The sequence below is a fragment of the Rana temporaria genome, chromosome 4 (genome assembly GCF_905171775.1).
Source record: "Rana temporaria chromosome 4, aRanTem1.1, whole genome shotgun sequence".
Taxonomy (NCBI): domain Eukaryota; kingdom Metazoa; phylum Chordata; class Amphibia; order Anura; family Ranidae; genus Rana; species Rana temporaria.
Window position 1 is genome coordinate 111,110,522 of NC_053492.1, and position 26,713 is coordinate 111,137,234.

The 26,713-nt window shown below is 44.8% G+C and overlaps 1 protein-coding gene across 14 annotated transcripts in view; it reads right to left on the reverse strand.

Annotated features, from left to right (window-relative positions):
- Positions 1 to 26,713, reverse strand: part of LOC120936435 (thyroglobulin-like) — a 115,028-nt gene that overhangs the window by 49,484 nt on the left and 38,831 nt on the right. For 8 of the 14 annotated variants that reach the window (XM_040348759.1, XM_040348766.1, XM_040348756.1 and 5 more), the window contains 4 exons: positions 23,440 to 23,667; positions 15,056 to 15,283; positions 10,138 to 10,365; positions 558 to 767 (listed from right to left, as the gene is read on the reverse strand). In XM_040348759.1, coding sequence (XP_040204693.1) covers positions 558 to 767; positions 10,138 to 10,365; positions 15,056 to 15,283; positions 23,440 to 23,667 — 894 coding nt within the window. The remainder of the gene's footprint in view (positions 1 to 557; positions 768 to 10,137; positions 10,366 to 15,055; positions 15,284 to 23,439; positions 23,668 to 26,713) is intronic. The other 6 variants (XM_040348760.1, XM_040348761.1, XM_040348758.1 and 3 more) reach the window with 6 other exon arrangements.

Sequence of the window (26,713 nt, forward strand, 5' to 3'; positions counted from 1 at the left end):
TCTTGTAATGATGCCTGGCTCCACAGTGGAAGAGGAGACCCTGGGAATAGCAGCAGGCTGCAGTGGGAGGCAGGCCCATTTGCAATCACTCTAAAAATTATAGGACGGCTATAGAGCCTCTCAGGTCACATTTACATAAATAAATAGACAGCATGGCTCGAGCTGGTATCAAAATGGGATGCCTACAGGACCCATTCACACTTGAGCATTTTGTAGCTCCAAAAAGCTTTACATTAAAAGTGCAGTGTGGCTTGACGCTTTTGTAATTTAGGCCACCAAAGAATTCAATGAAAATACCTGAAAACACAAAAGCGTGAAAAAACGCATGCATCACACATTTTTCTTCCTATAGTTATTAGCTATATATATATATATATATATATATATATATATATATATATATATATATATATATATATATATATTATTTCCATACATATGTCTGATAAGAACAGTACGCAATCTCTGTTGTGTGTGTTGTTTCAAGTTTTAGAAGTAAATACTAGTGGTGTAGATATTTTTTCTGAAGAGTTCTGTGGCCTAGAATGGAGACTTACCATGCCTTTCACATGTAGCTTGTGTTAGTCCAGGTGGAGTTTTTGTGCCAACAATCTCTGCGCCCATTGCGCTGACACACCAGCAGTGCCCGGTGCTGCCATGGCACTGCTGTGGTTTGTAATTGCCCTTTTCATCACACTGTGGAATATGATTACCAATTATCTTCTTTGCCAGAGCTTCTTGACGCTCCTTCAAGCATTTTGTCAAGTCTATCAACATATACAGAAAAGATTAATGATAACCAAAGCCCTTTGCAAGGAAAATGCCCCAAATTTATGAACAGGCTTGGGAAATCTTGAATTGCTGGCAGGAAATGACAAAAATATGCAATCTTTAGACAATGAAGGGATAACCTTACCCCAAGAAAATAATTTGAGCAGTTTGTAGAGCCAGTTGACCTTTTTATTATACTCATGTGCAAAGACATGTATAGTATACCACTCTATTTTATTTACCTACAGAGTTTGGACATCATAACTGGTTTTAGGCACTCGAAAGTTGAAGAGAATTTATTTGGGCTTACAGGAGTAATAAAAAAAAACTCCAATAAAGAAGCAGTCCCGGTTTCTGCACTGATGTCAATGTAAATTGCAAAAAGTAGTACAGAGACTACTTTTTGAAATCGGTGCAATGCCGCAGATGCAGCGTCGCACCGATTGCCAGCAATTTGCGACAAATACCGCTGTTTGGACATGCGATTTGACATGCCAAATCGTATGTCAAAAGGCACCAGTGTGAACCAGGGCTCAAGTTTATACATTACAACACAAGTAAAAAATGTGCAATAAAACAATGCATCAGGCCTCGCACACACGACCGAGTTTCTCGGCAAAAACCAGCAAGAACCTTGCTGGGAGATATTTTTTTGCCGAGGAAACCGGTCGTGTGTACATTTTCGTCAAGGAAACTGTCAAGAACTTTGTCGAGCCAAAAAGAGAGCAAGTTCTCTATTTCCTCAACGGGAGTCTGATTTGGCTCGTCGAGATCCTCGACGGGCTGGTTTTCGACGAGAAACTCGGACGTCTGTATGCTAAGAAACCCACGCTTGCTCAGATTAAAGTATGAGACGGGAGTAAAAGTAGCATTTGTAATGGAAATAACACATTTTTAAAGCTGTAACAGACTGAAAAGTGCAAATCGTCTCTTACCAAACTTTTATTTAACACGCAAACACATGAAATTAGCAAAAGCAGCCCCAAGAGTTTAGCCAGTGGAATCGAACTTCCCCTGCCATTGTATGTGTTGTATGTCACCGCGTTTGAGAACGAGGAGATTTTGGCTTGATTGTGTGTACGCAAAGCAAGCTTGTCGAGTTCCTCGACAAGCCTAACAAGGAACTCGACGAGGAAAACGATGTGTTTCGCCCGTCGAGTTTCTCGGTCGTGTGTATGAGGCCTCAGGTATCAATTCAGCACCATTAATATGTGAGAAAAAATGGGCAAAGTCAGTAGGTAATCATTTACAAAAACTGACACAAAAAGGTAAATAGAGTCTGTAAGTTTTTGATGAGGGTACACACTCTCAGGGCTGCCATCAGAGGGGAACAGAAACCATGTTCCAATTCTATAGGAAAACTGAAATTTATACATGAACAGGACTCTGCACTGGACACACCTGAACTAAATAATTTAGAGGAGTGTCCACATACTTTTAGTCATATAGTAGGTGAGGTGGTCAGATGGGATGAGCTCAGTCTTCAGTCAGAACAGAATTTCAGCTCAAAAAATGCTAAATGTCGCCCTTCCTTCAGTATTTTAGCACAGCTCAGCGCTTAGGATGCACACTGGGATAACTCAGACACAGATTTAAGATAAAATGATATAAAAGCAGCTGCTTAAAAAGCGTCAATCATAAAATAAACAGTAAAATATAAAAGATTATTTTATGATAGAACAGAATTTATGACCAAACATGTGACCTAAAGCAAAAGTCGCATGATTGAGGGTTGTCCATACTATTGTGTTTGTTTTTTGTAATTGGAAACTGGAGACTACTCTCAATCCTACAGACCATTTTATCAGTAATATAAAAGTATCTGAAAGATACAATTAGGAAGCAGAGCTTCTGTATTTAGTAAGTAAATATGGCTATATATATTTGTTGACTGGGCTTGTGCACCTAAAACCAAGCTGAGTGGGCAAGCTTTCTCTTTATTTTTTCCTTTTCAAAGGAGTCTTTTGCAGGTCCATCCCAGGTCAACAACCTTTTTTTCAACAAGAACATTTATAAGGGGCTTTCCAGCTCTCTGATACACCTGAGTGACAACCTTTTTCCTTTCAGCTCATGTGCCTAATATAGGGTGACCAGACATCGCCGGTTTCTGGGAACAGTCCCCGGATTGAGGACACTGTCCCTGGACCAAATCTGTCCCCGGTTTTGTCCCCGGATTGGATGTGAACAGGGGCTGGGGCAATTTCAAGGACATTCAGTGCAGAATGAATTAAAAAAAATCAGAATTACACACCCCAGCTCCGCCGCTCCTACTAGCTAGGTGTGTATTTTTTCCATTATCTGTGCCCCTTTCTGATGATCATGTGCTGGTTCTTCTGCCTTGGCTCAAGTCCTAGCCGCCTGCCTGCCTGCCTATCTCCTTGCCTTCCCTGGCGGAGTGATCTTCCTCCGCTCCCCACCCAGTAGTAGCCAGGGCCCAAAGAGTAAGACTTGGCTGTGAAGCGGGCGCGACGGGCAGAAAGCCACTGATTGCTGCCATTACTAGTAAAAAAAAAAATATGTCCCCGGATTACATTTAAAAAATCTGGTCACCTTAGCCTAATAGGGATGAGCTTCAAGTTCGGGTCGAACTCATGTTCGACTCGAACATTGCCTGTTCGCCGAACAGCGAACAATTTGTGTTCGCGGCAAATTCGAAAAGCCGCAGAACACCCTGGAAAAGTCTATGGGAGAAATCTAAAGTGCTAATTTTAAAGGCTTATATGCAAATTATTGTCATAAAAAGTATTTGGGGAACTGGGTCCTGCCCCAGGGGACATGTATCAATGCAAAAAAGTAAAATAAATGGCCGTTTTTTCGGGAACAGTATTGATTTTATGATTTTAATACTGCTTAAAGTGAAACAATAAAAGTGAAATATTCCTTTAAATTTCGTACCTAGGGGGTGTGTAAAGTATGCTTGTAAAGCAGCGCTTGTTTCCCGTGCTTAGAACTGTCCCTGCACAAAGTGTCATTTCTGAAGGATAAAAAGTCATTTAAAATCACTGCTCCCGAAAAAACTGTAGTTTTTAAAACTTTTTTTTGCATTGATACATGTCCCCAGGAGCAGGACGCAGGTCTCCAAACACTTTTTAGGACAATAGCAACCAAAGTGTCACTTTATGTCAAAAGTGATTTTAGAGCAACTAGAAAACAGCGATAATAAATTATAATCACTTGCAGAATTGAGCGATAGTGATTTGTGGGGAAATTCGTCATAAAAAAATAAAAGTAATGACAGCGACAATTCTGCAACTGAGCAAATTGCAGTGTTTCTGATTTGATTACATTATTGAATTATTTTTATTATAATGACATTATTATTTGTTATAATTATTTATAGTTATTTATTATATTATAATTTATGATTTTGTGTTTCAAACTTTATCATACCCGGGATGTCTACTAGACTCTTGTTTGGACAGATTTAAGTGAGTTATTCCTAAGAATTACAGGCCTACAATGTAAAATGCCAAATTTCCATGCAAAATAATTGTACCGCTTTTGGTACAAAATTCCAGACATAATCATACCGCCAGGGAGGTTAAAATTAGCACTTTAGATTTCAAACGTTCGAGTCCCATAGACTTCAATGGGGTTCTAAAGTTCACACAAACTTTTGGTCTGGTCGCAGGTTCTGGTGCAAACCGAACGGGGGGGGGGGGGTGTTCGGCTCATCCCTAGTGCCTAAAATGACTCTGTGTTCTGATTATGTGATTTTAAGGCTAGAGTGACAACAGGTGTAGGTGGTGGCAAAAGAACTTGGCCTTTGGAAGAAGGAAGTATAATTTCCATATTGCCTGCAAGACAATGGGGGTTATTTACAAAAGGCAAATCCACTTTACACTACAAGTGCAAACTAGAAGTGCAAATTGCACTGACAGTGCACTTGGAATTGCAGTGGCTGTAAATCTGAGGGGTGGATCTGAAATGAGGGGAAGCTCTGCTGATTTTATCATTGTAGCGCTACCCCCGAAGGAGCCGCTGGTTGATTTGGGATCTACTCTCTTTTTTGCTCAGCTCACCCCTTTTAACTAGCTCGAACCCTCCCTTGACACATCAGAAGCCTGGTGGTTGAGATATTGTGACCTCTGTTGAGCTGGGGTCACAATAGCAGTAATAACACAACAATAGATTTACCCGCTATTAAAGGTGGTCCCTCCAGGCAAGAAAATACTCTCTACACAATGAATATGTTTGAATGAAAAAAGAATAGGTTTACTTGGTGAAAACTTGAGGCAACAAGCATAGGTTATATTTGCGAACACAATTGATAAACAATGACTCACTATGATTCGCAAGGGCCCTTGCAGGAATCAGCAATTAATGACAATAAGGACAAAAAAACCTAGCTAGGAATGGTACCACTCATTTAAACTAAGGTGGACAGTCTATGCTCGCGAGCGCCCTCTAGCGGGCAGTCCTACAGACAGTTAATGATCACGTCGCGGCCGGTTGGTGCACATAAGAAATTGTAATCCAAGGTGGCAATTAATGAGGGAACTTAAACAGACGAAGCTACGCAAGTCATTTGCGAAACGCGTTGACGTCATCACGCCCGGACTCCAGATACTGTTGCACACCCCTCCTTCCACCTGGGGGGCGGATGACGGAGGAAGCACCTGTGATTGAAGGATTCTCCTTAGAGACCAGCTGGCTCCGTGTTCACTGGTGCAGATTACTGCACATGATCCTGCATACGGCATTAGCCGTCTAATAGAATTGCGGAGTTACCTTGCGATCTATGAGCGTCATCTCGACTGGCATGTCCTTCAACATATAGGACTACCAGAGGACTGAGCATAAACTCCTGCACGTAACCTGGAGAACCTTGATCCAATTCAACCAGCAATTTGTGCAACCGGTAAGCCCGTTCCAATTACATCCTAACACGGTGCTCTGTCTGACACATACAGACTGGCTCATTCAGAATTTCACACACAAGCCTTGTGTACTCCATTAGAAATTGCCGTGACTGCCGTGACTTCTCTTCAAAAAATAATTCATAAGAGCAAGATCTTTAATTGTCATTATCAGTCTGGTTTGAATACTTTCCAGAAATAGCAGAGTTACTGCTCCTCAGTCCCTTGATACTCTGAACTTTCTCTATTGGTGGATGTTGATACTTCCCCTCACGGGATATAACCCACCAGGTTGATGGACTTCACTCATGTCGATCACACTAGATAGGAATTTACTTACACATGTGTAACAAATCCCATGTTCAGGGTAATTTCAACATAGCCTGCTTCCCCCCTCCCGCAGTGTCACCTCTGTGGTTTGCTCACCATAACTAGTTCACTTTTTATTGTTCCACTTTCATCCTACTGATCGGGGTCTCCACCCCAGGTGAACCACCACAGAAGTAACACTACAGTATCCGGATTGTCTGGGTTTATGTTATATGTTTGTCAGTTGTCCTTATGTTCGTGAGTCTTTCAGAAGCTACACCGCTAACGCGGAAGCATACCATTCCCTACATTTGCTCTGCCACGTTGTCTATGTAATATAGCAGACTAATTTTTACCGATGTTTTGTAGTAATTTAATAAATCATTTACAAATTTGTACTAACTGAGTATAGCCCATCATTTGCCAACAGTAACCTCTTTCCTGGGGTTAGCCTTTTTTCTTTCAGGCTCTCACCCAGGTTCTTTTTTGTATTTGGTCAGTAGCTTTGGTTACGGCAAACACCCCCATATTTGGGGGAGCGTCTCCTCAGGATAGTAACTACCTTACATCATTTGGTTGCCATATGGGACACTTTTCTTTTCTTTTCTCCTTTCCAACTTAAACAGAATGTCTGGAACAGCGAAACGTTGGTGAGTTGACACTCGTCAGTGTCAATCACGTCTATGAACCTTCAAACGGTTAACTGGGCCTCTAAGTTTCGGTTTGAGGCCGAGAACGTGTCTCCGACCTATGAGGTGGCTCTAGGTGTCTGTGTAAATGGAGAGTCAAAAGTTGAGCAAGTGCTCTCTCACCCGACAGGCCGATCCGCCTGAATTCTCCTCAGGAGGAGCGCTGGTGAATCACCGCTCCACAGCACAGAGATCCCGGACGAGGGGGGCTCCACTGGTTCAACTGACAGCTGGATGGCCTCTACGATCCCCGGGTACACGGGTTGGATGCTGGAGTCTTGCTTCCTTCCGGACGGCTGGTCTCTCGGATGATTTAGGCCTAGGCTTCTGGCCTAACCGCACGGCTGTATTCTGTCAGCAGCTCCGCAGAGGAGAGAGGTGCAGGTCCCGAGAGAGCGAAATCAGCCACGCCCTTTCTTTAAGTAACCTCCCCTATAAGTCTGTGCGGAGGTGTCACGTGTTCAAATAACACAGGGCATTGTGGAAGGTGTAGTCTGTTTCTCCTAAGAGTCAATGGAGTACATATCTCCTGCCAGGGCCGGCGCTAGCAATAGGCGGGTCAAGTGGCCGCCTAGAGCGCCAGGGTAGGGGAGGCGGCAAAATCCGGATCCCCAGCCACTTGGGGGGATTCAGATTATTAAAAAAACGGCATTTTTTTTAAATACATGCTTTATGGCGGTTTACGCCAGCCGCCAGGCTAGGGGCGGTTGCGCCTGTGACTACATGCCGAGCCTGCAGTGCCGCCCTAGTAGCGGCGGCAGTGAGGAGATGAGGGGAGAGAGCCGTGACGAGGAGCAGCCGGCCGGAAGTGCCGCATGCCCGGTGGAGCGGATAAGATGGAAGCCCTGCATATACTTTAACTATGGCGGGCTTGCCGCGATATCCGCTCCCCCTCCTCCTGGGTGCCCGGGATCTGGTGTCACACCCGGGGAACGGCCCAGATTTCAGTGCGGAGAGCCGGCGGGAGGAGGAGACAAGAGCCGAGCTGAAGGAGAGAGGCGCCGGGCTACACAGGAAGGAAGCTTCCCCGACCACAGACAACACGGCTCTGCCTGATCCTCTCACTGCATCCCCCGGACTTCTACCAGCAGCAGTGGCAACCACTTCTCACCCTCCCTGTCTGCCTGCTCCTCCCTCCTCCCTCCTTCCCACCGCCTTCATCTCCATCCTCCCTCCCTCCCTCCTTCCATCTCCATTCCTCCCTCCTTCCATCTCTATACAGAGCCCCATCCTCCCTTCCTCCTTCCATCTCCATCCTTCCATCTCCATACAGAGCCCTATCCTTCCATCTCTACACAGAGCCCCATCCTCCCTCCCTCCATCTCCATCCCTCCATCTTTCCATCTCCATACAGAGCCCCATCCTTCCATCTCTCCCTCTATCCTTCCATCTCCATACGGAGCCCCATCCTTCCATCTCTCCCTCTATCCTTCCGTCTCTATACAGACCCCATCCTTCCATCCCTCCATCCTTCCATCTTTATGCAGAGCCCCATCTTTCCATCTCTCCCTCTATCCTTCCGTCTCTATACAGACCCCATCCTTCCATCCCTCTATCCTTCCCTCTCCATCCTTCCATTTCCATCTCTCCCTCCCTCCATCATTCCATCTCCATCCATCCCTCCCTCCATCCTTTAATCTCTATACAGAGCCCCATCCTTCCATCTCTCCCTCCATCCTTCCATCCCTCTATCCTTCCCTCTCCATCCTTCCATTTCCATCTCTCCCTCCCTCCATCATTCCATCTCCATCCATCCCTCCCTCCATCCTTCAATCTCTGTATAGAGCCCCATCCTTCCATCCTTACCTCGATTCTTCCATCTCCATCCCTCCCTCCCTTCATACAACTCCATCCTTCCCTCCATCTTTCCATCTCCATCCCTCCATCTTTCTCTATACAGAGCCCCAGCCTTCCACTCTCTATCCTCCCATCTCTATACAGAGTCCCATCCTTCCATCCCTCCATCCTTCCATCTCTATACAGAGCCACATCCTCCCATCTCTCCCTCCATCCTTCTATCTCCATTCCTCCCTCCTTCCTTCCATCCCTCCATCTCTGTACAGAACCCCATCCTTCCATCTCCATCCCTCCCTCCTTCCATCTCCATCCCTCCCTCCTTCCATCTCCATCCCTCCCTCCTTCCATCTCCATCCCTCACTCCTTCCTTCCATCCCTCACTCCTTCCTTCCATCCCTCACTCCTTCCTTCCATCCCTCCATCTCTGTACAGAGCCCCATCCCTCCATCTCTCCAGCGCAACTCTTTTGGAGTAAAGTAATCACCAGCCGCTGGCTCAGGTATAGTGAAAACACAGGCAGCAATAAAACATTGACTCTGCTTTTAAGTTAATAGTGCATTGCACTGTGTACAGAGGGGGACACAGACGTGCAGGGGGGTACTGATATGTGGGGGGCAGGCGTGCAGGGGGGGACAGATATGTGTGTGGGGGGACAAACGCGCAGGGGGGTACTGATATGTGTGTGGGGTGGACAGATATGTGTGTGGGGGGCAGGCGTGCAGGGGGGGTACTGATATGTGGGGGGGGGGGGGGAGACATGCAGGGGGGTAATATGTGTGTGGGGGGGGGGGGGGACAGATGTGCAGGGGGTTACTGATATGTGTGTGTGGGTGACGGATGGACAGATATGTGTGTGGGCGGAGGTTTGCAGGAGGGTACAGAGGGGGAACATGTATGTGTGGGAGGGGGGCAGATGTGCAGGGGGTACAGAGGGGGAACAGATATCTGTGTGTGTGCAGGGGGGTACAGAGGGGGTGATGATCTGAGACCTGAAAATACAGGAATTGGGGCAATTTGAGGTGTGTAAGTTCAAGTCCACCTTTGTAAAAAAAAATGCAGATCTTTTTGCAGATACAAAAATGTGCATTTATTATTGTTTCTAGTAAGAACCTGTAAAGCATTGTCAGCGTATCTGTCTGCTTGTACAGACAGGCAGACTGTGGACCACGGCTGGCATGAGGAAGCGAGCTGGTGCCATCCACTTTTTGTCTTCGGGCCGTGTCCATGTGCAAGCCTGTGTACCACGGCTTTTTAGTGAGGGGCAGGGCGTGCGTGGGGGGGGGGCGCAAAATTAGGTATCGCCTAGGGTGTCAAAACTCCTTGCACCAGCCCTGTCTCCTGCTACTTGTTATCCCACAATGCATAACTCCTTAAAGGTAACTTGCGTATTTACAATGGTGTGGATAATGTTCCAGCGAGGGTAACCTGTCGTAAGGTTCTGACCCCGCTACATCATCAAATCATGTACAAGCTAAAATGCTGTTTTTTATATTCCTTGCATGTCCCCCTCGGATCTACAGCGACTGCACTTCCAAGTGCACTTTCAAGCGCACTTTGCACTTGTAGTGCAAAGTGGATTTGCCTTTTGTAAATACCCCCCTCTATCTTCTAAGCCCTCAATCACCAAAGACCTCTCCAGAATCAATCAATAAGATGACATAAATTATTTTTATGACAAAGATATGCAGAGAAGTTGTAGAACTGAGTCTTACCTTGTTTTACACATGTAGCTGGTGTTTGTCCAGGTGGAGTTCTTGTGCCAGCAATCTCTTCGCCAGTTGCATTAACACACCAGCAGTACCCGGTGCTGCCATGGCACTGCTGTGGTTGGTAACTGCCCTTTTCATCACACTGAGGAACAAAACCACCTATCACTTTCTTGTCTCCTCCCAGAGCTACCTGAAGTTCCTTCAAGCATTTTGGCAAGACTGTCAACATCTCTAGAGGAAAGATCAGAGATTACAGAGAACACACTCATAAGGGCATAAATGTCCAGATATAGCAGTAGTAAAATAAGAAACACTGCATTACTGCTGTGAAAACGTATTAAGGTGTATCCAAACCCATTGTTATATCTGTGTAATTTTAAAAAAGTTATTTTTTTTTTTTTAAACAAGCTGATTTAAATTAACCATTTGCTGCCCGGGCCAAATTTGGTATTTTTCACATACATGAAAAAGTCATATTTTTTTTGCTAGAAAATGACCGGTACGTAGAAACCTCAAACATTATATATATATATATATATATATATATATATATATATATATATATATATATATATATATATATATTCTGAAAGCAGAAGCCCTGTACAATGAAATGGTTGTTGTTGCATTGTTTCATGTGACACAATATTTGCGCACAAAGACAATATAATACCCAATTCTTTGGTAAAATATAAAAGATGATGTTGCGTTGAGTAAATAGATAAGAAACGTATCAAGATTAAAATTTGCATACGCCTGTGAAATGATAACAAATGACAACTAAACTTATCCATAGGCAAGTATTTTTTAGATTTAACTTTATTGCTATCACAATGATTGAGCAACAACCTTGCGATAGCTTGGGCAGTAACAGGTACTCTTTATGGAGAGATCAGGGGTCTATTAGACCTCAGTCCTAGCTCCTGGTTTGAGTGGCTGCTTCTGGCCAGGAAAGTGAGTGATGAAATCCACGTCACTTCTGGATTCATTCGTCACAGGGGAGAGGGAGGAGTATATGTTCCTTCCTCTCCTCTGTGGGCAGTCGACCCGTTTGCTGGTAATGATGCCTGGCTCCACAGTGGAAGAGAAGACACTGGGAACAGCAGCAGGCTGCAGTGGACGGCAGGACCATTTGCAATCACTTTAAACATGATAGGGTGGCTATAGAGCCGCTCAGGTCACATTGGCACTGTTCCATGGCACTGCTGTGCTTAGTAATTGCCCTTTTCATCACACCGTGGAATATGATGATCAATTATCTTTTTTGCCAGAGCTTCTTGACGCTCCTTCAAGCATTTTGTCAAGTCTATCAACATATACAGAAAAGATTAATGATAACCAAAGCTCTTTGCAAGGAAAATGTTCCAAATTTATGAACAGGCTTGGGAAATCTTGAATTGCTGTCAGGAGATGACAAAAGTCGCCAATCTGTAGACAACGAAGGGATAACCTTACCCCTAGAAAATAGTTTGAGCAGTTTGTAGAGCCAGTTGACCTTTTTATTATACTCAGGTGCAAAGACATGTATAGTATACCACTCTATTTTATTTACCTACAGAGTTTGGACATAATAACTGGTTTTAGGCACTGGAAAGTTAAAGAGAATTTATTTGGGCTTACAGGAGTAATAAAAAAAAACTTCAATAAAGAAGCAGTATTTAAAAAAAAAAAAAATATATATATATATATATATATATATATATATATATGTATATATATATATATATATATATATATATATATATAGGCATACCCCAGTATATATATATATATTTACAACCACTTTAAGTTTAATCTTTGCAACATTCTATTGAAAAATGTATTTTTTGTGTGTTTAAGCCCAGGTTCACACTGGGCTGCGGGAGTGAAGCCGTGCGAGTTCAGCTGAACTCGTATGATTCTACTCCCGCTGGCAGTCCTGATTTCGGCCTCGATTACAGAGACATCTGTGCAGGTTTCTGCACCGATGTCAATGTAAATCGTGCCGAAATCGCAAAAAGTAGTACAGAGACTACTTTTTGAAATCGGTGCAATGCCGCAGATGCAGCGTCGCACCGATTAGGACGGTGCCATTGCCGGCAATTTGCGGCAAATACCGCCGTTTTGACATGCGATTTGACATGCCAAATCGCATGTCAAAACGCACCAGTGTGAACCAGGGCTAAAGTTTATACATGAACAGGACTCTGCACTGGACACACCTGAACTAAATAATTTAGAGGAGTGTCCACATACTTTGGTCATATAGTAGGTGAGGTGGTCAGTAGGGATGAGCTCAGTCTTCAGTCAGAACAGAATTTCAGACCAAACACAGAGATGTATCTTGGCCTAGGCCGACAAGCGGGTGGCGGCCGCGTTTCGCCTTCCCCAATACAGAGGCAGCCACCCGCAGAGATTGCTTGCTGTGGAGCTGCCGCCTCCCGCGGGTGGCTGCCGTTCTGTTTGTGTCAATGTCACATGTCAATGTGCGGATACTGTGAGGAGTGACTGCCAATGCCGCTGTAGTGTCACAGTTTGCTGCCTATCCTAGAATGCTGCGGAAGTCACGTGGCGGCCAACTGCGCATGCGCGATGCGTTCCAAACGCAAGTGCGATGCGTTCCAATGGATTGACGACAGCCATATCTCAGCCCCCCCCCCCCCCAGAGTGCACTACAAGTCCCAGCATAGGAGACTGCCATATCTCACCCCCCCCCCCCAGAGTGCACTACAAGTCCCAGCATAGGCGGCTGCCATATCTCAGCCCCCCAGAGTGCACTACAAGTCCCAGCATAGGAGGCTGCCATATCTCAGCCCCCAGAGTGCACTACAAGTCCCAGCATAGGAGGCTGCCATATCTCAGCCCCCCAGAGTGCACTACAAGTCCCAGCATAGAAGTCTGCCATATTTCAGCCCCCCAGAGGTCCCAGCAGAGCAGGCTGCTCTTACAGATTAGGAGAAGGAGCTGGGGGGGGGGGAGTTGTACTGGGAGGGGAGAGAAGGAGGCACAGGTTTGAGATGAGGGGGTATTTTTTTTCTGAACGTGAGGATTTATGCTGGAAGGGGGAGATGGGGAGGATGTGTGCCGAGAGATGTAATTTATGCTGGGAAGGATGATATTCACTGGAAGGGGTTATATGAGGGTGAGGATTTGTGCTGAAAGGGGGTATTTTTGCTGCTAGGGGGAGATGGAGGAGGCGGGGGTCTGGAAGGGGTGTGGTTTACATATGATAGGGCGGGTATTAAATTGGAAGGGGTGTGGCTTTGACAGGAAGTGTGGGTCGTATTTAAATTAGGGGGTGCATGAATTTAGTCAGGCCTAGGGCAGCACAAAACCTAAATACACCTCTGACCAAACATGTGACCTAAAGCAAAAGTCGCATGATTGAGGGTTGTCCATACTATTGTCTTTGATTTTTGTAATTGGAAACTAGAGACTGCTCTCAATCATACAGACCATTTTATCAGTAATATGAGAGTATCTGAATGGCACAATTATGAAGCAGAGCTTCTGTATTTAGTAAGTAAATATGGCTATATATATTTGTTGACTGGGCTTGTGCACCTAAAACCAAGCTGAGTGGGCAAGCTTTGTCTTTATTTTTTCCTTTTCAAAGGAGTCTTTTGCAGGTCCATCCCAGGTCAACAACCTTTTTTTCAACAAGAACATTTATAAGGGGCTTTCCAGCTCTCTGATACACCTGAGTGACAACCTTTTTTCTTTCAGCTCGTGTGCCTAATAGGGATGAGCTTCAAGTTCGAGTCAAACTCATCTTCAACCCACATTGCCTGTTCGCCGAACAGCGAACAATTTGTGTTCACGGCAAATTCGAAAAGCCGCAGAACACCCTGGAAAAGTCTATGGGAGAAATCTAAAGTGCTAATTTTAAAGGCTTATATGCAAGTTATTGTCATAAAAAGTGTTTAGGGACCTGGGTCCTGCCCCAGGGGACATGTATCAATGCAAAAAAGGTTTTAAAAAAAGTCTGTTTTTTCGGGAACAGTGAATTTAATAATGCTTAAAGTGAAACAATAAAAGTGAAATATTCCTTTAAATTTCATACCTAGGGGGTGTGTAAAGTATGCCTGTAAAGCAGCGCTTGTTTCCCGTGCTTAGAACTGTCCCTGCACAAAGTGTCATTTCTGAAGGATAAAAAGTCATTTAAAATCACTGCTCCCGAAAAAAATGTAGTTTTTAAAACTTTTTTTTGCATTGATACATGTCCCCAGGAGCAGGACGCAGGTTTGCAAACACTTTTTAGGACAATAACTTGCATATTAGCCTTTAAAATTAGCACTTTAGATTTCAAACGTTCGAGTCCCCAAAGGGGTTCTAAAGTTCACACAAACTTTTGGTCTGTTCGCAGGTTCTGATGCGAACCGAACGGGGGGGGAGAGGGGGTTTGGCTCATCCCTAGTGCCTAATATGACTCTGTGTTCTGATTATGTGATTTTAAGGCTAGAGTGACAACAGGTGTAGGTGGTAGCACAAGAACTTGGCCTTTGGAAGAAGGAAGTATAATTTCCATATTGCCTGCAAGACAATGGGGGTTATTTACAAAAAGGAAAAGCCACTACAAATGCAAACGAGAAGTGCAAATTGCACTGACAGTGCACTTGGAATTGCAGTCGCTGTAAATCTGAGGGGTGGATCTAAAATGAGGGGAAGCTCTGCTGATTTTATCATGAAATCATGTGCAAGCTAAAATGCAGTTTTTTATTTTCCTTGCACGTCCCCCTCGGATCTACAGCGACTGCACTTCCAAGTGCACTTTCAAGCGCACGTTGCACTTGTATTGCAAAGTGAATTTGCCTTTTGTAAATAGCCCCCTCTATCTTCTAACCCCTCCCTCACCAAAGACCGCTCTAGAATCAATCAATGAGATGATATAAATAATTTTTATGACAAAGATATGCAGAGAAGTTGTAGAACTGAGTCTTACCTTGTTTTACACATGTAGCTGGTGTTTTTCCAGGTGGAGTTCTTGTGCCAGCAATCTCTTTGCCAATTGCACTAACACACCAGCAGTACCCGGTGCTGCCATGGCACTGCTGTGGTTGGTAACTGCCCTTTTCATCACACTGAGGAACAAAACCACCTATCACTTTCTTGTCTCCTCCCAGAGCTACCTGACGTTCCTTCATGCATTTTGGCAAGACTGTCAACATCTCTAGAGGAAAGATCAGAGATTACAGAGAACACATTCATAAGGGCATAAATGTCCAGAAATAGCAACAGTAAAATAAGGAACACTGCATTACCGCTGTGAAAAAGCATTAAGGTGTATCTAAACCCTCTGTTATATCTGTGTAATTTTAAAAAGTTATTTATTTATTTTTAAAAACAAGCTGATTTAAATTAACCATTTGCTGCCCGGGCCAAATTTGGTATTTTTCACATACATGAAAAAGTAAAAAAAAAATTGCTAGAAAATGACCGGTACTTAGAAACCTCAAACATTATATATATATATATATATATATATATATATATATATATATATATATATATATATATATTCTGAAAGCAGAAGCCCTGTACAATGAAATAGTTGTTGTTGCATTTTTTCATGTGACACAATATTTGCGCAGCGAAAATTCTAATTTTCAGGGGAAAATACACGTATTCATTTTTGTGCACACAAAGACAATATAATACCCAATTCTTTGGTAAAATACAAAAGATGATGTTGCGTTGAGTAAATAGATAAGAAACGTATCAAGATTACAATTTGAATATGCCTGTGAAATGATAACAAATGACAGCAACTAAAATTATCTATAGGCAACTCTTTTTTAGATTTAACTTTATTGCTATCACAATGATTGCGATAGCTTGGGCAGTAACAGTTCTATTAGACCTCAGTCCTCCCTCCTGGTTTGAGTGGCTGCTTCTGGCCAGGAAGGTGAGTGATGAAATCCACGTCACTTCTGGATTTATTCGTCACAGGGGAGAGGGAGGAGTATATGTTCCTTCCTCTCCTCTGTGGGCAGTCGACCCGTTTGCTTGTAATGATGCCTGGCTCCACAGTGGAAGAGGAGACACTGAGAACAGCAGCAGGCTGCAGTGGAAGGCAGGACCATTTGTAATCACTTTAAACATGATAGGGTGGCTATAGAGCCGCTCAGGTCACATTGGCACTGTGCCATGGCACTGCTGTGTTTGGTAATTGCCCTTTTCATCACACCGTGGAATATAATGACCAATTATCTTCTTTGCCAGAGCTTCTTGACGCTGCTTCAAGCATTTTGACAAGTCTGTCAACATACACAGTTGAGCAGTTTGTAGAGCCAGTTGACCTTTTTATTATACTCATGTGCAAAGACATTTATAGTATACCACCACTCTATTTTATTTCCCTACAGAGCTTGGTCATCGTAACTGGTTTTAGGCACTGGGACTGCATTGGAGACATGCTGGACTGCATTGGAGAAGTTTCAAAATTTCTCCAGCAATTCTGCCCCATTTCCAGGTGGAGTTCTAGATGTGTCGGAACTTGGGAAGGCAATTTGCAATGCAGTTACAGCTTCGAAAGTACAGAGTGGCAATGGAAAGACCGTAAAAAGGAGAATAAGAAGGGGTTTCTGGAAAATAGATGATGCTAAAGATTCTTTTTGATGTCTACATGCACCTGGGTTATTTTTCAAATTGATCCCTGTTCCTGTGGAGTCCTGAGGATCTTAGGTCCAGGCTGTACATAGGGTCACACAACTCTTCTTCATTTTGGTGCTATTCCTTGCCAGTTCTAAACCCCATCCCCTACCACCCAACTGTCAAAAGTCAAAGCTTATACGATCCACTGAAGCTTGTGCATCTGATAGTTTAGCAAAAAGGCCAGAGCTTGTGAGAGGCGCTTGTGATGAACCCTAAAGTTGGCCATACATTGAAGAACACTTTTTACCATCATTCATGAAGGTAAAAAAAAAAAAAAAACTTCACCTTTTACAACCACTTTAAGTTTAATCTTTGCAACATTCTATTGCAGCCATTCTCAACCAGGGTTCAGTGGAACCCTGGGGTTCCTTCAGAGGTGGCTAGGGGTTCCTTGAGCTGTGGCCGATGAACCACCTATTTGATGATGCTTACAGAGTTCAAGGTTCAGCACCACTTAGCAAAGCCAGCAGCATGATATCAAATATCTTTTTAGCTGTCTTTAAGGGTGTCATTCTGAGCACCACGTTAAGGGGGACATTCTTCCTATTGATCACCAATATAAGGTATATTGTTCCTATTGAACCCTGTTAAATTGTTTTTAGTAAGAGTTCCTTAAACAATGAACATTATTTTTGGGGTTCCTCTAGGGTGAAAAGGTTGAGAAAGCCTGTTCTATTGAAACATTTATTTTTTGTGTGTTTAAGTTTATACATACATGAACAGGACCCTACGCTGGACACACCTGGACTCAATCATTTAGAGGAGTGTCCACATACTTTTGGTCATATAGTATATAAGGTCAGTGGTGTATTTAGGTTTTGTGCTGCCCTAGGCCTGACTAAACTTGCACACCCCCTAATTTATATATGACCCACCCCTTCCTATCAAGACTACACCCCTTCCTTTTTAAGACCCGCCCTGTCATCTTCATGGGAGGTGGACAGAGGGACACTATGGGAAGAGGACAACGGGATGCAGTGGGATGAGGACAGAGGGACACAGTGGGATGAGCACAGAGGGACACCATGGGAAGGGGACAGAGGGATGCCATGAGGAGGGGACAGAGGGATGCCATGGGGAGGGGACAGAGGGACACAGTGGGATGAGGACAGGGGGCGCCATGGGGGGGTAGAGGGACACCATGGGGAGGGGACAGATTGACACAGTGGGATTAGGACAGGGGAATGCTGTGGGGGGGGAGACAGAGGGACGCCATGGAGACAGGGGGACGCCATGGGGAGGGGACAGAGGGACGCAGTGAGATGAGGACAGAGAGACAGGGTAGAATGAGGACAGGGGGACAGGGTAGGATGAGGGCAGAGGGACAGGGTGGGATGAGGACAGAGGGACACGGTTGGATGAGGACAGGGGGACACGGTGGGATGAGGACAGAGGGACACGGTGGGGTGAGGACAGAGGGACATGGTGGGATGAGGACAGAGGGACAGGGTGGGATAAGGACAGAGGGACAGGGTGGGATAAGGACAGAGGGACAGGGTGGGATAAGGACAGAGGGACAGGGTAGGTTAAGGACAGAGGGACAGGGTGGGATGAGGACAGAGGGACGAGGGCAGAGGGACGGGGTGGGGTGAGGACAGAGGGACAAGAACAGAGGGACAGGGAGGGATCAGGACAGAGGGACAGGGTGGGATGAGGACAGAAGGACAATGACAGAGGGACAGGGTGAGATGAGGACAGAGGGACAGATGGGATGAGGACAGAGGGACACAGTGGCATATTTTAATTTGGGGGGGGGGGTATGGGGATATGTGCTGCGGAGTGATTTGGGAGGGGAGAGGATATGTGCTAGTGGGGGGAGGGGAGAGGATATGTGCTAGTAGGTGGGGATCAGACCCCCCACTAGCACATATCCTCTTCCTTCCCAAATCACTCCCCAGCACATATCCCCATACCCCCCTATCCCCTCCCATCACTCCATGTGTGCACCTCTTATCTGCCCCCCCCCTTGCACATACCAGCAGCGCGGCTCTCTCCCTCTCACTGAAATTGTGTCTCTCCTTGGCTCCTCCTGGCTGTGTACACAGAAACATTAGAGCCGAGGGGGAGGAGGAGCCGAAGAGTTAGGGTTGCCACCTCATCCCTTTAAACCCGAACACATATTAATCACACAGGTTCTGTGGCTAATTAGGGTGGTAATTAAACTCACTTGGTGACTTCTCTGCATTAAATCAGCCTCAGAACCTGTGTAATTCATATTTGTTCGGGTTTAAAGGGATGAGGTGGCAACCCTACGAAGAGTGTGTGCAGATGTTCGGCCACTAACGGTGCGGTTTTACCCCCCGTGCTAGCAGCTGAAAAATGGTTAATACCACTGGCAATGCGCCTCTGCAGAGGCGCATTGCTGGCGGTATAGCCGCGGTGTCCCATTGCTTTCAATGGGCAGGAGTGGTGGAGGAGCGGTAATCACACTGCTCCTTTACCACCCCAAAGATGCGGCTAGCAGGATGTCATGGATCTTGAGATATTAAAGTGTTTCTACTTGACATCTGTTACACAGGAGAGGGACATTCAATGCAAGGACACCGGCTTTTGAAATGCTAAGTGGAACCAGCTTGTGAAATACCTTTTATTGTGTTCTGCAGGTTAAGAGCGGGTGTTGGAGCCAGTCCGTCTGGCTAGAATTAGGGAATTGAAGGTTAATTGAATCTATTATGTATGTTTGAAGATGTATGTGTTTACGCTAAGGGACTTTGTATTGTTCTAAAGGTTAGAAGCCTGTCAGCTGTATTGAATTAGCATTCTATTGTCTAAAAGGAATGTAACCTCTCAGAGGTAGTAATTAAGTAGACCGGGTTATTGTGTACATTGATTACCCCCTGGGGCTTCTGTCTCAATACACAAGTCTTTCTATCCAAGCTATTGGACCAATCCCTGTTGACTATTTCAAGTCCTCATTTGCATGGTCAAGGAGGACCTGAGTGAAGACTGCATACTTTACAATTGACCAATAGGAAAGCGGTTGTTGGGAGTGGGATGTTCCAAATTCTGTATAAAAGTGTGCTGTGTACTTGAAAATAAAGAGTCCTGTTTGAACTTATATACAGCCTGCCTGGTGTTTGTTCTTAATGGGTCTGAACGGCACATAGCTGTAGTTCGGACCCCGGAACCTTGGATTACTGGACCATCAGACGCTGCAATCTGCAAGCTGACTCACTGGTAGCAGAGGAGTGTCGGGAGAGCAGGACCTGGGCGAGCAAGGGGTCTCGTCACATTGGTTGGCAGCGGTGGGATTTGCTCTCCAGTTACTGGGACAACTCCAAACCACCACCATGAATGACCAGCTATGCAGCCTGCAGGAGAACCATGCTAAAAGACTTGCTTGAGAGCCGTGGAGGGACCGGTGGGAAGAACAAGGCCACCCTGATCATTGCGCTAGCCGAGATGGATCAGAGGGATGGTGATGCAGGACCACGGTCAGTTGAAGACTTGTTCCAGCAACGAGTTCGACAACGGTTGGCATTATATGGTACTAACCCGTCAGAGACCGTCATACAGGAGGCCATTAGAGACATCCAGCAACAGGATAAGCGGCAACAGAGAGAACGAGAGCGGCAAGAGGAGCTGGAGACCGCCTACAGACAGCTGCTAGACTCTGCTCAGCAGCAGGGTGGGGCTCCCGTTGCTCGGGACTTTCTGGGAGAAATAGCAGACAGTCAAAAAGATGAGGAGCAAATGGGGCCAGGGGTGACCCTATGTTTTCCCGTCCTAACCGCACTGGAAGAAGCAGCGATGATACAGAGGGCACTGCGAGCGCTAGAATGCCAGAACGCACCAGAGGTCCCCCAGGCAGCGAGACAACTTAATAGCATGAAGGTCTCAGAAAGGGGAGTTGAGACAGCCGCTGGAAGGCTGGGAAATGATGCTCAGCAGCAAGTCCAGAGTATCTCATCGGGTGCCCCAGCAGAAGCGCTGGCTACAGGGCAGAGTGCCTCTGGCATCTGCCCAGCATCAGAAAAAGAGGTGGATCCGGAGAGTCTGAGAGAGGATCTGCGTGAGCTGTTGCCTCAACAGCAGATATCCCCACCGGGAGTAGAGGAAGCAATTCTCCCTCCCCAGCAATTGGACACTACCCCAATGTTCATCCCCCCAGCAGAAGTGCTGGCAACAGGGCAGAGTGCTAGCAATCTCTGCCCAGCACCGGAACCAACTGTGGAGTTCCAGGGAGCCGGGGAAGTTGGCCCCCCTCCCCAGCAACAAGCTGAGGTAGTAAAGCTGTTACTCCCAGCTGAATCACTGGCAGCAGGGCAGGATGCTACTGGCTGCTGCACACCACTACAGCTTGAGCGGATATCGGTGGATGGGACTGTGGTCTCCACTCACAGCAGCCCAGCGGAAGAGCTGGCAACAGAGCAGAGTGCCCCGGGCCTCTGCTCTCAACTAACAGGAGAGGGGGTTCCTGTGGTAGTGGATGGGACTCTGATCTCCACTGACACAACCCCAGAAAATGGTGCGGCACTGAGACAGGAGGATGTCGGCTTTGCTTTGCAAGCACCGGGGGATTTTCACCTAGCATCAGTGGATGGGACTTCAGTCTCCACTGGTATACCCCAGGAATGGTGGCCAGTTGGCCCAGATCCCCAACAACATGATGAACTGAGCCCAGCCAGCCTGTCTTCTCTCCAGCGGCTGAAAGGACTCCAGGGAGAAGGGCCAGTCCAGGCCTCTCCCCAGCGGCAGGCGTGTTCTCTGAGAGAGGCAGAGATTGGCTGGGTGAGTAATGCTCTGTTTGGGACAAGGTATCTGGGGTACTGGGTGGGTACCGGAATTGGGATCTCTCCCAGTGTTAGTCTCCTGCCAAAGGGGGAAATGTGTGACAGACCTAGCCGGGACAGGGGCTTTTGGAGAGGACTGAATGTGAGCCTCTTGCCATCCGATTATGGGCCAGGACCTCAAAACAGGAAGGCAGATGGGTCATCCCAGCAGACCGTCCTGGAACTTTAAGACTACTTTTCCAACATCCTCGAGTTGACCCGTTTGGGTCCCACTGCGGCTGTTGGACTGTTTCCCAGGGGAAGTAATGTCATGGATCTTGAGATATTAAAGTGTTTCTACTTGACATCTGTTACACAGGAGAGGGACATTCAATGCAAGGACACCGGCTTTTGAAATGCTAAGTGGAACCAGCTTGTGGAATACCTTTTATTGTGTTCTGCAGGTTAAGAGCGGGTGTCGGAGCCAGTCCGTCTGGCTAGAATTGGGGATTGAAGGTTAATTAAATCTATTATGTATGTTTGAAGATGTATGTGTTTACGCTAAGGGACTTTGTATTGTTCTAAAGGTTAGAAGCCTGTCAGCTGTATTGAATTAGCATTCTATTGTCTAAAAGGAATGTAACCTCTCAGAGGTAGTAATTAAGTAGACCGGGTTATTGTGTACATTGATTACCCCCTGGGGCTTCTGTCTCAATACACAAGTCTTTCTATCCAAGCTATTGGACCAATCCCTGTTGACTATTTCAAGTCCTCATTTGCATGGTCAAGGAGGACCTGAGTGAAGACTGCATACTTTACAATTGACCAATAGGAAAGCGGTTGTTGGGAGTGGGATGTTCCAAATTCTGTATAAAAGTGTGCTGTGTACTTGAAAATAAAGAGTCCTGTTTGAACTTACATACAGCCTGCCTGGTGTTTGTTCTTAATGGGTCTGAACGGCACATAGCTGTAGTTCGGACCCCGGAACCTTGGATGACTGGACCATCAGACGCTGCAATCTGCAAGCTGACTCACTGGTAGCAGAGGAGTGTCGGGAGAGCAGGACCTGGCGAGCAAGGGGTCTCGTCACACAGGACTTTTGGAGCAGTCCTGCTAGCGCACCGCTCCAGTGTGAAAGCCCTCAGCCTGCAAACCGCCCCAATGTGAAAGGGGTCTAAGAGTATCTGAAAGTAACAATCAGGAAGCAGAGCTTCTGTATTTAGTAAGTAAATATGGCTATATATATTTGTTGACTGGGCTTGTGCACCTAAAACCAAGCTGAGTGGGCAAGCTTTCTCTTTATTTTTTCCTTTTCAAAGGAGTCTTTTGCAGGTCCATCCCAGGACAACAATCCTTTTTTCAACAAGAACATTTATAAGGGGCTTTCCAGCTCTCTGATACACCTGAGTGACAACCTTTTTCCTTTCAGCTCGTGTGCCTAATATAACTCTGTGTTCTGATTTTGTGATTTTAAGGCTAGAGTGACAACAGGTGTAGGTGGTAGCACAAGAACTTGGAAGAAGGAAGTATAATTTCCATATTGCCTGCAAGACAATGGGGGCTATTTACAAAAGGCAAATCCACTTTACACTACAAGTGCAAACTAGACGTGCAAATTGCACTGATAGTGCACTTGGAATTGCAGACGCTGTAAATCTGAGGGGTGGATCTGAAATGAGGGGAAGCTCTGCTGATTTTATCATGAAATCATGTACAAGTTAAAATGCTGGTTTTTATCCTCCTTGCATGTCCCCCTCGGATCTACATCGACTGCACTTCCAAGTGCACTTTCAAGCGCACTTTGCACTTGTATTGCAAAGTGGATTTTGCCATTTGTAAATAGCCCCCTCTATCTTCTAACCCCTCCCTCACCAAAGACCTCTCCAGAATCAATCAATGAGATGATATAAATTATTTTTATGACAAAGATATGCAGAGAAGTTGTAGAACTGAGTCTTACCTTGTTTTTTACATGTAGCTGGTGTTTGTCCAGGTGGAGTTCTTGTGCCAGCAATCTCTTCGCCAATTGCACTAACACACCAGCAGTACCCGGTGCTGCCATGGCACTGCTGTGGTTGGTAACTGCCCCTTTCATCACACTGAGGAACAAAACCACCTACTACTTTCTTGTCTCCTCCCAGAGCTACCTGACGTTCCTTCAAGCATTTTGGCAAGACTGTCAAAATCTCTAGAGGAAAGATAAGAGATTACAGAGAACACACTCATAAGGGCATAAATGTCCAGCCGTAAAATAAGAAACACTGCATTACTGCTGTGAAAACGTATTAAGGTGTATCTAAACCCTTTGTAACATCTGTGTAATTTTAAAAAGTTATTTCTTTTTTTATAAAACAAGCTGATTTAAATTAACCATTTGCTGCCCGGGCCAAATTTGGTATTTTTCACATACATGATAAAGTCAGATCTTTTTTTGCTAGAAAATTACCAATACTTAGAAACCTCAAACATTATATATATATATATATATATATATATATATATATATATATATATATATATATATATATATATATATATATATATATATATATATATATATTCTGAAAGCAGAAGCCCTGTACAATGAAATGGTTGTTGTTGCATTTTTTCATGTGACACAATATTTGCGCAGCGAAAATTCAAACACAAATTTTCAGGGAAAAATACACGTATTCATTTTTGTGCACACAAAGACAATATAATACCCAATTCTTTGGTAAAATATAAAAGATGATGTTGCGTTGAGTAAATAGATAAGAAACGTATCAAGATTAAAATTTGCATACGCCTGTGAAATGATAACAAATGACAGCAACTAAAATTATCTATAGGCAACTCTTTTTTAGATTTAACTTTATTGTTATCACAATGATTGCGATAGCTTGGGCAGTAACAGGTACTCTTTATGGAGAGATCAGGGGTCTATTAGACCTCAGTCCTCCCTCCTGGTTTCAGCGGCTGCTTCTGGCCAGGAAAGTGAGTGATGAAACCCACGTCATTTCTGGAGTATATGTTCCTTCCTCTCCTCTGTCGGCAGTCGACCCGTTTGCTTGTAATGATGCCTGGCTCCACAGTGGAAGAGGAGACACTGGGAAAAGCAGCAGGCTGCAGTGGAAGGCAGGACCATTTGTAATCACTTTAAACATGATAGGGTGGCTATAGAGCCACTCAGGTCACATTGGCACTGTGCCATGGCACTGCTGTGTTTGGTAATTGCCCTTTTCATCACACCGTGGAATATAATGACCAATTATCTTCTTTGCCAGAGCTTCTTGACGCTGCTTCAAGCATTTTGACAAGTCTGTCAACATACACAGTTGAGCAGTTTGTAGAGCCAGTTGACCATTGTATTATACTCATGTGCAAAGACATTTATAGTATACCACCACTCTATTTTATTTCCCTACAGAGTTTGGTCATCGTAACTGATTTTAGGCACTGGGAGAGAATTTATTTGGGATTACAGAAGTAATAAAAAATAAGCTCCAATAAAGAAGCAGTATTTCAAAAATAATATATATATATATGTGTGTGTATATATAGTTGTCTAGTATAATAGGGCTCCAATTGGAGTTATACTGAACTTTTAAGAAACTTACTGTAGGTGCTAACATGCTGGACTGCATTGGAGAAGTTTAAAAATTTCTCCAGCAATTCTGACCCATTTCCAGGTGGAGTTCTAGATGTGTCGGAACTTGGGAAGGCAATTTGCAATGCAGTTACAGCTTCGAAAGTACAGAGTGGCAATGGAAAGACCGTAAAAAGGAGAATAAGAAGGGGTTTCTGGAAACTAGATGATGCTAAAGATTCTTTTTGATGTCTGCATGCACCTGGGTTATTATTCAAATTGATCCCTGTTCCTGTGGCGTCCTGAGGATCTTAGGTCCAGGCTGTACATAGGGTCACACAACTTTTCTTAATTTTGGGATTATTCCTTGCCAGTGCTAAACCCCATCCCCTACCACCCAACTGTCAAAAGTCAAAGCTTATACTATCCACTGAAGCTTGTGCATCTGATAGTTTAGCAAAAAGGCCAGAGCTTGTGAGAGGCGCTTGTGATGAACCCTAAAGTTGGTCATACATTGAAGAACACTTTTTACCATCATGCATGAAGGTAAAAAAAAAACTTCACCTTTTACAACCACTTTAAGTTTAATCTTTGCAACATTCTATTGCAGCCATTCTCAACCAGGGTTCCGTGGAACCCTGGGGTTCCTCCAGAGGTGGCTAGGGGTTCCTTGAGCTGTGGCCGATGAACCACCTATTTGATGATGCCTACAGAGTTCAAGGTTCAGCACCACTTAGCAAAGCCAGCAGCATGACATCAAATATCTTTTTAGCTGTCTTTAAGGGTGGCATTCTGAGCACCACGTTAACCCCCCCCGGCGGAATTCCAGAGTCTGGCTCGGGGTGGTATTTCATTACCAAAAGCGGTAACCCCGAGCCAGACTCGGGATCGCCTCGCAGCAGCCACAGGTATGGTTTACTTACCTTGTCCCTGGATCCTGCGATGCTGCTGCGCTGTGTGATCGAGCGGTGTCTCCTCGTTCGATTTACAGTGTCCCCGTGTGCCGCCTTGCTCCGTTCCCTGCGACGTTACGACGCACGGGGGCGGAGAACGGCGCTAAATTCAAAAAAGTAAACAAACACAATACATACAGTATACTGTAATCTTACAGATTACAGTACTGTATGTACAAAAATACACACCCCCTTTGTCCCTAGTGGTCTTCCTAGTGTCCTGCATGTACTTTTATATAATAAAAACTGTTCTTTCTGCCTGGAAACTGGAGATTGTCCATAGCAACCAAACAGAGTCCCTTTATGTCAAAAGTGGTTTTGGACCAGTTAGAAAACAGCGAAAATAAATTATAATCACTTGCAGAATTGAGAGATAGCGATTTGTGGGGAAATTCGTCATAAAAAAATAAAAGTAATGACAGCGACAATTCTGCAACTGAGCAAATTTCAGTAATTTTGAGTTGATTACATTATTAAATAATTTTTAATATAATTATATTATTATTTGTTATAATTATTTATAATATTATAATTTATGATTTTGTTTTTCAAACGTTTTCATACCGAGATGTCTACTAGACTCTTGTTCGGACAGATTTAAGTGAGTTATTCCTAAGAATTACAGGCCTACAATGTAAAACACCAAATTTCCTTGCAAAATAATGGTACCACTTTCAGTGCCTAAAGAAAGAAAGCCTGTTCTATTGAAACAT